At 45.2% G+C, this 14025-nt stretch overlaps 2 protein-coding genes across 3 annotated transcripts; one reads left to right on the top strand and one right to left on the bottom strand.

The window, feature by feature from the left end:
- Positions 1 to 315: 315 nt before the first annotated feature.
- On the bottom strand, positions 316 to 4939 carry LOC113124460 (voltage-dependent anion-selective channel protein 2). The gene is made up of 9 exons (XM_026297349.2): positions 4795 to 4939; positions 3988 to 4058; positions 3769 to 3818; positions 2511 to 2663; positions 2357 to 2409; positions 2065 to 2286; positions 1722 to 1872; positions 1584 to 1641; positions 316 to 1393 (listed from the first exon to the last, which is right to left on the bottom strand). Exons 2-9 carry the CDS (start codon positions 4052 to 4054, stop codon positions 1302 to 1304), a joined length of 846 nt encoding a protein of 281 aa, XP_026153134.1. The 5' UTR covers positions 4055 to 4058; positions 4795 to 4939; the 3' UTR covers positions 316 to 1301.
- A 579-nt stretch (positions 4940 to 5518) lies between these two features.
- Positions 5519 to 13790, top strand: slc25a1b (slc25a1 solute carrier family 25 member 1b). 2 transcript variants are annotated; one of them, XM_026297904.2, is made up of 9 exons: positions 5519 to 5857; positions 9023 to 9130; positions 9575 to 9674; positions 10383 to 10521; positions 10945 to 11029; positions 11161 to 11265; positions 11532 to 11647; positions 11725 to 11798; positions 12279 to 13790. In XM_026297904.2, exons 1-9 carry the CDS (start codon positions 5734 to 5736, stop codon positions 12391 to 12393), a joined length of 966 nt encoding a protein of 321 aa, XP_026153689.1. In that variant the 5' UTR covers positions 5519 to 5733; the 3' UTR covers positions 12394 to 13790. The 2 variants fall into 2 exon arrangements, with proteins under 2 accessions (XP_026153689.1, XP_026153690.1); XM_026297905.1 differs by lacking the exon at positions 5519 to 5857 and adding an exon at positions 5895 to 6069.
- The last annotated feature ends 235 nt before the right edge of the window (positions 13791 to 14025 follow it).

The raw sequence follows: 14025 nt of genomic DNA, 5'->3' as shown, positions 1-14025 counted from the left end.
TTGATCAATAATCTCATCTCGGTCTCTGCGAGAAACCACGTGTGTGTGTATTTTCCCCGAAGTAGGAACTACTGTTCAGCTCAAGGTCCATTTACTGGCTCCCATTCAAGAGTTTTGAACCGTATCTCAGTCTGTCCACAGGTGGAGTCAAAGTCCACGACAACTGAGCAAAGTTCAGCTGCTGACAAAGACCATGACATGTGGTTAAAGTCCGGAAAACAATAGTAAGTGGGCCTTGAGTCAAGAATCTCTTGTTGTCAAATTATTACCTTTCCACTTCGTACACGTGACTGGATGAGAAAATAACTTAACACGTAGTTTTCATGTTTTTATTACTGGAACACCCTTTGTTAACATTGGAAAAAATGAGGTACTGTAAGTGATGCAGAGACAAAAACGAGCCGTATAATCTTGATCAGATGGAAGAAACACATACTGGAGGAATAAATAAATAAATAGCATATTCATGTCGAATGCAGCAGCCTCTCGCTCGATCCCGCTCTGTGCCGTGTTTGTCAGTACAGATCTGAGGACTGAAGACAGTTCTCACGACTTAGAGTCCTAACAGCACTGAGCTCAGTCCCCGAGCAGCACGAGGAAACATCTGGCCGTCAAGTTAAGACGACTGGTGCGGCTGATACACGCACCACTGAGAACAGATGAAACATCTTCTCTCGCTTCTCTCTGGCTGCTGTCAGGACGCAGATAGATGAAAACAACACTGTAGAAATGCAAACTAACTACACGAGCTACCAGAAGATTCCACCACACTGGTTTCACCTACCAAAGAGCGAAAAGCATCGAGGAGCATCCCAGCAAAGGAAACACAAGAGCTTTAACAGCAGCACATCATTGATCTGGACTAAACAGCAACGACACAAAACTAAAGCGAAAAGACGTTCAGCACGTTTTTAAACTGAGCTAAGAAGCTTTCAGCTCAGCACCGTGTTTTCAGGAAGGACTGAACACAGGAGCTTTAAGAAGCTACACATTTACACCAACTACTACGTGGTCCGAGACCTACAGGGAAATAAATAGTGTCACTTTAGTAACAGTCCACATCTAAGCTCTGTCAGCTTCAGGTTCGGCCCCACGGCTCCGCTTAGTGTTTCCACGTGATGCTGAGACTCAACTCTTACTGCCAGACATGTTCGTGAAGTGAGTGAACGGAGCGGAGGAGGTGGACTGTGTGTGTGTGTGAGTGTGTGTGTGAGTGTGTGTGAGTGTGTGTGAGTGTGTGAGAGTGTGGTCATGTGGTTCTGGGTTGGTTCTTCTTTGTTGCCGGGGCAGAGTTCTCCCTGTTATGCCTCCAGCTCAAAGCCCATGCCGACTTTGTGTCCGCCGGCATTGAAGTTCTTCCCGTCGATCAGGGCTGAGAGAGTGACCTTCACACCTGCAGACACAGAGCCAGGGTCAGACTGGGTCCAGGTTACACAACTGCACATGCACACAGAAGGTCTCTTATTTATCCACCTGCATTATCAGTATCTGTTACACCTGAGACAGGATGGAGTTTGTCTGCAGGACTCTGGGAGCAGGTCACTTATTTGTCAGGTCAAAAAGTTGTGGGGTTGGGGGTTTACCTGGCCGCAGGCTCTGGGTGTAGCCCACTCCGATCAGACTGGCGTTGTTCACTTTGGCCTGTGAGGTGAAACAGGACGGGACATGAAACCAAACAGCAGAGTTTGTTTGTGCTCCACATGAACAGCTGGACCACTTACAGACAGAGAGGCGTCTTTGTCCAGCTTGTATTTGGCAGCGATGCCAAAGCGAGTGTTGTTGCTGCCGGCGGTCCAGGCCAGAGTGACCGCCGTCTCCAGGTCCTCGTTCACCTTCTGGTAGATGGAGCCACCGAACTCGGTCCCGTCATTACTGAGGGAGAGAAGACACAGATTCACAGGCGCTCGTGCACACAGAGAACAGAGGTTTGTTCAGTTTGTATCTCCACTGATGGAGGTCAGGTCCTGCAGACACCACGCTGGTGTGGCCCCTGGACTATCGAGTTATTGCTAGTGATTACAGTCTCACACTTTTTTGAGGAAAAGTCAACTGTGGAGGACTCACACGTTGGTGTGCAGCTGGAAGTCTCCAGCCCTGTATCCGAGGGCGAAGTTGTTCTGGACCAGTTTGGACTTGGCCGTGTCGAAGGCCATCTGGTAGCCTGCCAGCCAGCCCTCGTAGCCCAGCACAGCAGCAGCGTGGATGATGGGACCCTCGAAGTCGACGTCACAGCCCAAGTTCACGTAGTCACGCTTGTAACCCGTCTTCAGCTTCCCGCTCTTCTTACTGAAAAAGTGTTGATCCGGTTAAATATTCCCGGTAGTGCAAACGTTCATACAGATAAACCAGTCCTCACCCTGTGTTTGGCACAAAGGACGTGTCCAGGGCGACCTTCAGTCCTTGAGCCAGCTGTGGGTGAAGTTCACACAGTTACCAGCAGGGAAACACCCGGACAGTGTAAGGTCAGCAGGTTTCTGTTGACTGACACACACACACACACACACACACACCTGGTCCTCCACAGTGACTTCGGTCCCCAGCGTGTTATCTGTGTTCCACTTCTGGTTGATGCTCAGGCCCAGCTCCTTCATCTTGTATTTGGTCTCCAGGCTCCCCGAGGCCTTCCCTGTGTCTGTGTTACTGGAGCCAGATGTGTTGAACTCCTGCCGTGAGCACGAGGACGACGCAGGGTAAGAACAAAACCACATGACCGAGAATAAATAAGAGACGCAAACGTTATGATTCAACTGCACAGAAATCAAGAACATCTGAGAGGTGACACTGGAAACATGAGATGATGCAGCTGATGAGCAGATATTAAAACATGCAAGAAGCCGAGTGACAAAAGAAAGAGAGAAAAAGAGAAACTGACGGAGGTTAAACTTGTTCTGCTTCCTGTCAGTGCAGCGTCTTTACTCTCTGCCCTTTTATCTGGGGCAGAATTCTGACCGTGATTTAATGAGTCTGTAAAATTGAGCACTACTTTCTGCTAACAATCCCACAATGCAATGTGTGTTTACTATTTAGTGTCTATAGAGAGTGGAGGAAGAACTGGAGCGTCCGGGTTCTAGTTTTATCACAGGAGCTGTAGTTTTTTGTGGATTGTCAAAGTTAATCTGGTTTCAGCTCCAGTTCCTCTAATATTCCCCCAGTCTGCTCAGAAACAGCTGAAAGGCGGCACTTTTTACACCTCAGCTCATTAGCCTTAAGCAGCTGAGGCTCATGGGAATGTCATTAGTTTGGGTCATAAACCAAAAGCCGTGGACAAATCCAATCTTGACGCACGCGATCAAATGATTAATTCATGTTTCAAGTTTCTCAGAAAACCATGAAAAAGTGAACAAAGTGTTTCAGTCTGGACCAGCTGGATGAAATGGAAACAGCCTTCGACTCAAGGTGACTCACAGCCTTAAAAACAGAACTGAGGGAAAAACAACGTGAGGTCGACACAGACGGGCAGAGCTGTCGGCTCTGATCCTGGTCTTACCATCTACGTTAGAGCGAGAGCGGTCCACAACCCGAGGGCAGCAGCATGGAAACAGAGCAGGGGTTAGGAAAGGCAGCCGGAGAGACAGACGGGCCACACACTCACCTGTGGACCCGTCACGTCTCTCAAGAACTGAATAAGCCAAGCAGGTCTGCATCAGGTCTGCATCAGCCCATCACCATCTTCGCAATTAAAACTTTAACAGTGAAGGATTTGACATTTGTGGTTCTGGTGCTGCAGGAGGTGAACACCTCCACAGGGAACTGGACTGAACAACTCACCACTCCACTTTGGGACTTGGTCTTCAGGTCCAACTTCACAACACCGAAGCCTGAAGGATTTTAAGGTCAAGAAATATGTGTAAAAGTCATGATGAGAAAACAAACGTCAGCCTCGTGTCTGTCCATTAAACATATCAGCTGATTAACTCACTACGTTCTGAATCTCTTTAAAGAAGAGAGAACGTGGTTCTGGGGTCCTGGGTCTGAAATGGTACTCACCATAGCCTTTGCTGAATATGTCCTTGGCAGCCTTGCCCAGGTCTGAGTATGAAGGAGGAACAGCCATCGTGCTGCAGAAGATAAAGTCAGCAACATGTTTTAAAAACATAACTAAAGAGCTGCAGACTGTATTTAATCCACCAAGGACTCCACTAGTCCAGACAGTCGGTCTTTAATAAGGAGATTTATATTCAATGTTTCTGTCGGTGCTTCCCAGATGTTTAAGACCAAAACGATCCCTGGTACCTGGATTCTTCAACATAACCTGGATCCAGGCAAGAGGCTGCTGGCTGGATAAACCAGACTGTTAATTTAAGAGGATCTGGCCTCCTGTGCAGGTACCACCTGTGGGTCATCAGCCGGTTTACAGCAAACACAACACGGGACCTCACTGCCCTCTGTTGGAGCAGATTTCTCAAGACCTGCAGAGACCTGGTACAGGTCTTAAGATCCTGCTGAATAAATCCCAGTCACTGTGGGTTTATCATCGGGCCAGATCCTGCAGAAACCAGTCCAGGGACCCAGTGACCCCCGACAGCACGAAGCGACTGGGGGGAACCAAGATCCAGAACCGAAGCCTGGTCAGCACCATGGTCTGAGGGAAAACTGGTCTACTTAGTCAAAGACTGCTGGCTCAGACCACGAGTCTCTCTCAATAAACATCTTTAGCACGAGTCTCTCGCTGGGACAAAGGACAACAACCGGGCCAGGCTAACGTTAGCTAGCTGCTAAATCCGCTACTTATTAAAAACAACGTAAATAAAAAGGTTGTTTGGATGTTTGGGTTCTGGTGCTGACGGTTCTTACCGGAGCTAAAGGGTCTGGAAAGGCGGCGTCAACAGCCCGGAGGGTCCCTGTTTGATGCTGGACTGGACTGACAGCTAGCCTGGCTTAGCACGGTCTGGAACGGAGACAGGGCACAGTGAAGGAGACACACGGAGCATGCGCGGTCAGTGCGATCAAAGAGTGAATGCAAAAGCAAGAGAGTAATCCCCCGCACACGTCCTGCCTGGGCAGGTCTACAGAAATAGACCAACATGTTTATCACAGTCGTTTAGCGGGGAGATAAACTGTGGGTGATTAGAACTTATCATCAATGACCTTATTGATTATTAATACTTTATAAACAGTAATGAGGCTCTCCACAGACTGACAGAGACTCAGTTTGTCTTTAGAACTCATTCTTCGTCTTCATTTTTTAATTTTCCATCTCCCTGTAGTTTCTTTGAATCTTGTTGTGGCGGTTTTGTGTGTCTCTGTAAATGTTTTGCGTCTGTAAATATTTTTGTGTCTCTAACACCGCACAGGAACATAAAAGTTGTATTTCTATCCTGCACCGGTGAGTGAGTTCATTCCTTATGTGTTTTAATGTGTTTTAATGTGCAGACAGCGCCCCCTACCGAGGGTGTGTTGCACTTAAAGAGGTCCGGGTCTGTTCAGTCAGCTGATGCAGAGTGAGCAGCTGTGGGATCGGTCCACCTTAAGTGTCGGTGACAAGCATCGTGTTTTTTTTTCCGTGTCAGCGCGGCCCCGCCCTGGGTGCACACAGACCCGACGCTATCAGCCTGGCAGCAGGAACTTCACTGTGAGAAGTGCACGAACACTATCGAGCCAAAGTCCAATGGTCAGCGCGCACGGTCCGCGTCGCACCCACACTGCGTGACCGCTGGGAGGCTTGCGGCAGCCGAGCACGCCGCTGTGCACGACGAGCAGAAAGCGAGAAAAGTTAGGCCGGGGATCGCAGTCATGTCCGGACAGCCTGACGGTAGATTTGTGAGCCCGTTCAACAGACCCGGGTGTCTCGCTGCTGCTGCTGCAGCTCCGGCGGGGAAAGCCAAACTCACGCACCCGGGCAAAGCCATTCTGGCAGGTAAGAAAGTTTCAGCAGGAGCGTGCACGAGTTTGTGCACGGAGAAGGTTTTTGGTTACGGTTGTAGAAGTTGTTTACAAGTTGCAGGAGAGAAGCAGAGAAGACCAGAGAAGACCAGAGAAGACCAGAGGAGACCAGAGGAGACCAGAGGAGACCTCGGCTGCAGATGGAACTATTTGTGACAGCAGGACAGAGAAAGTTCACACAACCAAGTACTTTTACTTTAGTCCCAAGATACTCAGCGGTATATAAAGTACTTCAAATTAGAAGTATATAAGGTAGTTAACGTCAGCTACCCAGCGGTATATAAAGTACTTCAAATTAGAAGTATATAAGGTAGTTAACGTCAGCTACCCAGCGGTATATAAAGTACTTCAAATTAGAAGTACAGACGTTTGGGTTGTTACTGCAGTAAAGGATCAGACCACGGCTGCTGGACTCGCCCACAGTGACTTTATCTGCAGGTCTTCGGGTGGTTTTTAGCCCAGTGGCTTCTCTTTGTGACATTTAAATGTCTCATTTGTCTTTTTATATAAAGTCCAGTTCTCTGATGTCTCTAATGTACAGTCCATGTGTGGACCCTAAACAAACGGATCAATTGATTATTACTCATTGCATCTGTTTCATGATTAATTAATGATCCTATGTGGATTATTATTTATGTTTATATTATTTATAGAAAATAGTAAAAGCCTGATTCTAATGTAAATATGTTCATGCACTTGGCCCGTAAATCAAAATCTCATGGTCAGTGTTGAGTTTTCGTTAATATGTGATAGATGAGGGAGCTGTAAAGGCAGGAAGACGTCCTCAGAGTGGGAGTCAGAAAAAAAACAACAAATCTAGAAGTAAATAGAAAAACATCTGTAAGGATCCAGTTGTAGCTCAGAAAATGCTTCATGAATTGATCAGGTTTATTGATAAACTCATTCATTGTCATCAGACCTGGATCCTACCAGACCGGCCCGGATAGATTTTGCACTCTGCAGTTGCAAAACCTGTTATTTGCAGCTGGAGGGTGAACAGTTCGGTTTGTCCCCGGACTTGCAGACTTTAGCACGGACCCCTTTCAAAGAAACTTTGCTACCATGAGCTTTGAGGTCTGACAGTGGTCAATCAGTGACAGAGCTCAGAGGGTTCTGTCACTATCATCAATCATTACCGGTAACGTTGCAACATCATTAGAGTCCAGTCACACTGATGCTCAGTTTGTTATTGATCATCCAGACTGGCAGCACTGATGAATGTGCGTGAATCCAGAACCTGGTTCAGCTCATCGGTCTGTGCCGTAGACCTCCACTGTCGTCTGCGTTTTAGTTTGGTTGTTCTCTGGAGACGTCGTGTTTTTACGGCGGGCGTCTCCACGGTCAGAGGTGTGGAGGTGTGAGCTGATGGGGTGACAGGGCGGCTTTGACCATAACTGGATCACATGCTGAGGCTGTGGAAGGTCATTAATCCCACTTTGTATCACAGTGGGTGTAAACTCTGCACTATGTTTTGGGTGTAAACAGTCACAACACTGACTCTGTGCACAAAAATCCTGTCACTACACATTTTAGAGGCTGGTTTAGGGAGCAGTGCATGTGGGTTAGTTAGCTGGTTCACTGCTGTCATGTCTTTAGACTGAACCTTTAAAAATGTCAAAGGTTTTATGTTTGGACCAGCTCTTTTCCTGTGAACCTGTCAGACGTTCATCGTTCTGTTGATGCTAAGTCTCCTGGTGTGTCACTGTCTGGAGAAAGGTCATTTTTCTCACTTTCTAAAGACCCGTCCAAGCGTTAGACCCGTCAAACTGGTTCTGTGTCTTTCTGCAGCGTGAGCGCGGCGGCAGGATGGAGGCGTGTCTGCAGATGATGGTGACTGTGCCTTTGATCCGAGTTTAATTTGTAGCTGCAGCTGTGGGTGTGTCTGTGTGTGGCGTCTTAGGAAAAACAGTGATTTGCCAAACGGTAATTTTGTGACTGCGTGTGCACGATGAGCCTGATGTGCATGACCGAGTTTAGGCTGCAACCACGAGTGTGCTGGAGTTTCCTGCATGACAATTAGACAGACTGTGTGCACAGCATTTTACTGCTCTAAACTAAACTAAACCCTTCTGTCTTTCTGCCTTCACTTTTACCAACACTTCATTTATTGTTTTGACTTGTTTTTGCTCCTCAGTCAACTTGTCTTTGACTTTATTGGACACATGCAGTTTGAAAAGAATCATTTGTCAAACTTTCTCAGCTTCGGTCCTGATAGACATGTGTTTACTCTTCTCCACGGTGCTGTAAGTAAACTGGACTCGAGCCCGTCAGCGGCCTCGGGGCCTGTTTCTGCCTGCTCGTGTGTGTTGCTGTGCACTGATGGGCGGTTTGTGCGCTGGAGGCTACACACGCCCCCCCCAGAGCTGTAGCGGCGCCAAGGGGAGTATCTGCAGGACTCAGACTGAGATCGGCCGAGCCAATCGGCTGCAGGCTGCGGGTTTGCTGTTGAACAGCAGATGTGTGACAGTCGGGGTTTTAAGGTGGAGCTGCAGGTCAAAGACTGTAAAGCAGAAATGCATGTTCAATAAGACCAACTCATCTTTTAGTCCTGCTTTTGTTTAGAGAGTGAACAGTTTTTATTTTGCTGCAACTAATGATCATTATCTATTAATCTGCAGATTGTTTTTGATTGATTTATCTCTTTAGTCAATAAAATGTCAGAAAAATGTAGTTTCTCACGGTGATGTAACAAAATGTCTTTGTCAAAAACTGAAATATTTTCAGTTGAAATGATAAAAAACAGTAAAAGTAGAAAATGTTCATATAGATGAGAAATAATGTTATGGTTAAACAGTAACCCATTAAATTTCTGTTAATGATTAATTATTACTTATACGAATCATTGGCCTGAATCCTTTTGCATTTTTTTGTGTAAATGAAATGAATATTTTTAGCTAAAATAAAAGACGTTTGAACCTAAACCAGTTTTTGCAGCATGTATTTAAATATCAGATGTTGTTCTGATGAATTTCAGTGAGAAACAGTGAACATGACATAAAAAAGTGTGACTTTTAGAAATAATAACAAATGGTTGTGTGTGCACTGTGTGTGACGTGTTGGTGCTGTTCTTGCATTGTGTTTGTGTCTTGCTGTCTCTTGTCTCTTGTTAAAACCTGCTGGTGTTTTTCTGATATTTCAGGGGGAATCGCAGGCGGTATAGAGATCTGCATCACTTTCCCCACGGAGTACGTTAAAACTCAGCTGCAGCTCGACGAGAAGGCAAATCCTCCCAAGTACAAAGGGATCGGTCAGTAATTATTACCTTCACATATGTCAGTAAACTTGTGTCTGTTGTGTTCCAGCAGCAGGTTTAATAAAACCTGAGGCCAGAGCAGCTTTAAGTGACACAAGCTGGAGGTTTGTGTGCATCAAACAGGAATAAGTGTCTGAAGTTATGGAAAAGACACAGCTGACATTCAAAACACCGACCGTACACATTTATTTATTTCGAGTAAGAGTCCGTGTTAAATGCAGATGTTGTGTTACTGCAGAGGAAACACAGACAGATAATAGGTCAGCCTCTGTTATCTGCTGGAGAGCCTGTGAACTTTGGCACAGACTGTGCTGATCTGCAGAAACTCAGTACGACGGGGTGTTGCTGCAGAAAACACAGTTCCGGTAGGATTTTCGTGACAGTGCGGCTCCCGGTTCTGTTCCCAGACTAAGTGTTGTCACGTGTCTCCTCCTGCAGTCGACTGTGTGAAGCAGACGGTGAACGGTCATGGGGTGAGGGGTCTGTACAGGGGCCTCAGCTCGCTGCTCTATGGCTCCATACCAAAGGCAGCTGTCAGGTACTGCAGCCCAACACACACACACACACACACACACACACACACACACACACACACACTTCACGAACAGCTCATCGTGATGGTGCATCTTATTTCCAGTGCAGTGTTTCTGAATCGTGAGGGTGAGGCGATCAGTCGATTAGTTGATCGACTGAAAATGAATCATCTCTTTCACTTACTGATTAAAATCTCTTCTGGTTGCAGCTTCTCAAATCGGATTATTTCTAGTTTTGCTGTTTAATATTTTTATAACTTTCTGTTTTCAACAGTTTCAGGTACAAACAAAAACATTTTTCAGACCAAAATATGAATAAAAGAATAATTGACAGATGATTCCCTGCAGCACATATAAGATTAAACAGAATGTTAATGTAAATGTTAGGTCTGGGTTGCCAGGTTAGGAAAAGCCTGTTTCTATGCTGGTGTTAACGCATTGTGACATTTTGTTCATATTTTCTTTCTCCTACAGGTTTTTGGCTTTTCAATAGGAAGTCCTGTGTACAGCAGTAAACAGATGTTTGTCAAAGGAATGGTCTGCCCAATCAGGGGGATTATTCACAACCTGGCAACCCAAAAGTCAACTTGTTACTGGCTGTTAAAATGTATTAGTAAAGGGTTTATTAACAGTGAGTAAAGTGCTTTGTTAGGGAGCGGCACAGAACGTGTTCTCTGTTCATTGACGCTTCTTGTTCTCCGTTGCGGCTGCAGGTTTGGGATGTTTGAGTTCCTCAGTAACAAGATGCGTGATGAGAGCGGTAAACTGGACAGCAAGCGAGGATTCCTCTGCGGTCTGGGAGCCGGAGTCGCAGAGGCTGTGGTTGTGGTCTGTCCTATGGAGACGGTTAAGGTAAAACCAAACTGCAATAACGCTGGAAGATTCTAGTTTAATATCGTAAAAAATGTGAATACTTCTCTCTGCACCGACCGAACAGATGACAAACTGTCTTCTCCCTTCTCTTCTCATCTCCTGATGAGCTTCAGTTGTTTTCCCAGGTTATCAGAATAATCCTGGAGGCTGCAAATCAAACACACAACCCCATAATAACAGAAATGCACATTTTGAGTCAGAGCGATTCCCAAATCTGGGACTTCCATATCTCTGCCCCAGGGTTGTCTCACTAATGTACATTTCCTAATACAACCCAGGAGACGTCCCACTTCCAGTACAAATATTTATAACACTGCTCATTGTCACACAACAAGAGATTTGAAGGGCTTTCTGCTTTTCTTTGTCTTCTGTCTGTCTCATCATCGATATTTGTCACTTTAGGTCAAATTCATCCACGATCAGACGTCGGCAAACCCGAAGTACAAGGGCTTTTTCCATGGGGTGAGGGAAATCATTAGATCTCAAGGTAAGGACACCTACTGTCCCACCACCTCTGCCTCATGGTATGTCTTCAAGTTGTTTGGGTTGAAGTCATCACGTGTGTTAGAGGAGAACCTCCACCTGAGAACCTCTTGAGATTGTCTGCTGTATCTGCAGGACTGAAGGGGACCTACCAAGGCCTGACAGCCACTGTACTGAAACAAGGCTCCAACCAGGCAATCCGCTTCTACGTCATGACTTCACTGAGGAACTGGTACAAAGGTGTGTTACTGACTGAGTTTGCATGAGGAAACGGGTGCGGTTCTCCTGCCTTGGGTCTTCTCTGTTCTCCAGAACAAAGTCAGGAAGAACAGACGTCTGTCCGTGGCTGACGGCCCACTGATTGTTAATTAGCTCAATACAGCAGCTGGTTTTTGCTGTTCCCTGACTGCTGCCTTCTTCCTGACTTTGTTCAGACGTGTTTGATTAAATTAACGCACAAACAACAAAAATGCAGCAAAGACTCACGTGAATGTTCCAACACCAAGGTGATAACCCCAACAAAGCCATCAACCCTGTGATAACTGGACTGTTCGGGGCCGTAGCTGGGGCTGCCAGCGTGTTTGGGAACACTCCCCTGGACGTCATTAAGACCAGAATGCAGGTTTGTTAAAGAACACGTTCTCTTCTTACGATCTCGTTATTTAACCAGAACTAACAAGAACGTGTGTTACTCACCAGGGTCTTGAGGCACACAAGTACAAAAGCACGATGGACTGTGCCGTCAAGATCATGAAGTACGAGGGACCAATGGCGTAAGTTCAGATTTATGGAGAATGAAGGGGGTTTGCATGTTTAGTTCAGTAATGATAATACCGACAGTGGGACTCGGCCTTATGTAGGTGTGGATATGTTTCAGCCACATGTTGGCGTAGCTAAAAGATGACCATTAGCAGCTACGACCAGTGAACAGTTACAGAATCCACCTGCACCTGCACAAGAAAGTGAAAATGCAGCTGAAAGTCCAGCAGGTCAAGAACAACCAAGAACCTGTGTTTACAGTAACATGTTAATTAGTGAGCAGTAACTCTCCAATCACAGCTTGACTGATAAATTGATCAGGCTGATGTACAAACCAACATAATATAATATAATATAATTATTGGACAATGAGGAACAAGGTATTGCAGAATAGTAATTTAGGAACAGTGTCAACATCCCATGTGTCCACCAGAGAGCACTCAGAACCTCTTACTTGCTTGAAGTAGCACGTTCACTCTGTTTATTCCACTCAGGTTCTACAAAGGTACTGTGCCCCGGCTGGGTCGGGTCTGTATGGACGTGGCCATAGTCTTCATCATCTATGAGGAAGTTGTGAAGGTCCTGAACATGGTTTGGAAGACGGACTGAAATGATCACCACAGTGCTACACAAGCAGGAGTGTTAGGACGGGCCGTTCACCCAGGCCCAGTCCCCAAACCAGTCTCCTTAAACCCTGCTACTAGGTTCTAATATCTACCTCTAAGTGGTTATCAGAAAGAAACATGGGGGGGGTGGTCTTGATTTTATTTATAACACAACTATTGCAAGTGGAAGCCTTATCTGCATGAACAAGCTCCAGATTGCAGAAGCACTGCTTGCACTCTCTGTTTTGTTTTTTCTTCTTAAATTCCAGATGGGGGAAGTTCCTTTAAGACCTCAGGGAAGGGAACGGGGCATTTAGAGAAACGGGAACACTTTTCAGCACAAAGGAGTGTGTCTCAGCCACAGCACTCTGAGCTCAGTTTTACTAAAGCTGTATATGTACTTTATTAAAGAGAAGCCAATGCTCAACCTGACAGAATGTGAATTAGGCACTATAGAAAAAAATATGGGATATCAAACATTTGAAGCCCTTTTTATATGCAAGTATTCAAACCTGTTATTTCATGCAGATGTCCCAGCCTGCAGAGGATACAGGTACAATAAGAACTAAATGCCTTAAATCACAATTATCAGACTATCCCAGATTCTAGACTCTATTGAAATGCAGTTTAATTTTTATTATTATTAGTAAAGTTATTTAGAAATGCACATTTCCACAAAGCGGTGGTTGAGGTGGTGTTGGGAGGGTTCACATTTAAGATGCAGAGATGTTGTAAATCACTTAACTAGACCCATGTTATAAAAAAGTGCCTGTGTGTTGTATGATTAGTTTGAGATTAATGATAATTGAATGTCGAATGCACTTGGTTGCTACAGATTGTGTTAATGATGTGCTCAGTTGCACACACTGCAGTGGTGCCAGATGTTTAATCCTAGACATCATCATATCTTCTAAATCAGAACCGTTGCCTTTACTCCATAGACATGCCTGTTTAAAATTAATGGTGCCTTTTATTTCATTCCACAGGGGACGGGTGGTGTAGGAAAACTGTTATTGCTGATTTTCAGATTGTGTTTTTAATTTTTAAGTATTTAACATTAATTGCCTTTACTTTTTACATCGACCGATTACTCAATGTGCCAACTGCTGCTCGTAAATACAGTATGATGCCACATTATAGACTGGAGTTTGTAGCTTGTCAGCCTGGCATGTTTACATGCAAATGCAATTAATTTTAGTGCTAATCACAGTCATGTTGTATACACAATGTTTACGTTGAGCTCTTTTTCAGCTTCACATGTAACCTGGCCTTGTATACATTTCAACAACATTTAGATATCATTTTAAGAACACTTGGAATAGCTCCAACCCAGTATTGTGCCTTCAGTCTAATTAAATCTAATATGTACACTCACAAATAAACATTGGATCTGACTGTTGATATTGTCGTGTTCATTTGGACTTTTTCCTGCTCTACATTTATCTGATAACTTTAGTTCCTTTTCAGGATCAGATGGATCCAACAAAATACAGACTGATCATCAAACTTTATTGATCCCTGGTGGGAAATTCCCAAGATACCCAGCAGTATGGAAAGTACTTCAAATCAGAAGTATATAAGGTAGTTAACGTCAGATGCCTAGCAGTATGAAAAGTACTTCAGATTAGAAGTATAT

Source organism: Mastacembelus armatus, chromosome 12 (assembly GCF_900324485.2).
Source record: "Mastacembelus armatus chromosome 12, fMasArm1.2, whole genome shotgun sequence".
NCBI classification, from domain to species: domain Eukaryota; kingdom Metazoa; phylum Chordata; class Actinopteri; order Synbranchiformes; family Mastacembelidae; genus Mastacembelus; species Mastacembelus armatus.
This window is presented reverse-complemented; position numbering and strand designations above follow the sequence as displayed.

Bases quoted from the DNA above. Each gene is read 5' to 3' on its own strand.
- LOC113124460 (XM_026297349.2), bottom strand. From the start codon at position 4,054: ATGGCTGTTCCTCCTTCATACTCAGACCTGGGCAAGGCTGCCAAGGAC. The intron at 2,410-2,510 runs GTGTGTGTGTGT...CTTCACCCACAG, and splicing joins AAGTCACTGTGGAGGACCAG to CTGGCTCAAGGACTGAAGGT. The intron at 1,873-2,064 runs GTGAGTCCTCCA...TCTCTCCCTCAG, and splicing joins TTCCAGCTGCACACCAACGT to TAATGACGGGACCGAGTTCG.
- slc25a1b (XM_026297904.2), top strand. From the start codon at position 5,734: ATGTCCGGACAGCCTGACGGTAGATTTGTGAGCCCGTTCAACAGACCC. The intron at 9,131-9,574 runs GTCAGTAATTAT...CTCCTCCTGCAG, and splicing joins TCCCAAGTACAAAGGGATCG to TCGACTGTGTGAAGCAGACG. The intron at 11,030-11,160 runs GTAAGGACACCT...CTGTATCTGCAG, and splicing joins GGAAATCATTAGATCTCAAG to GACTGAAGGGGACCTACCAA.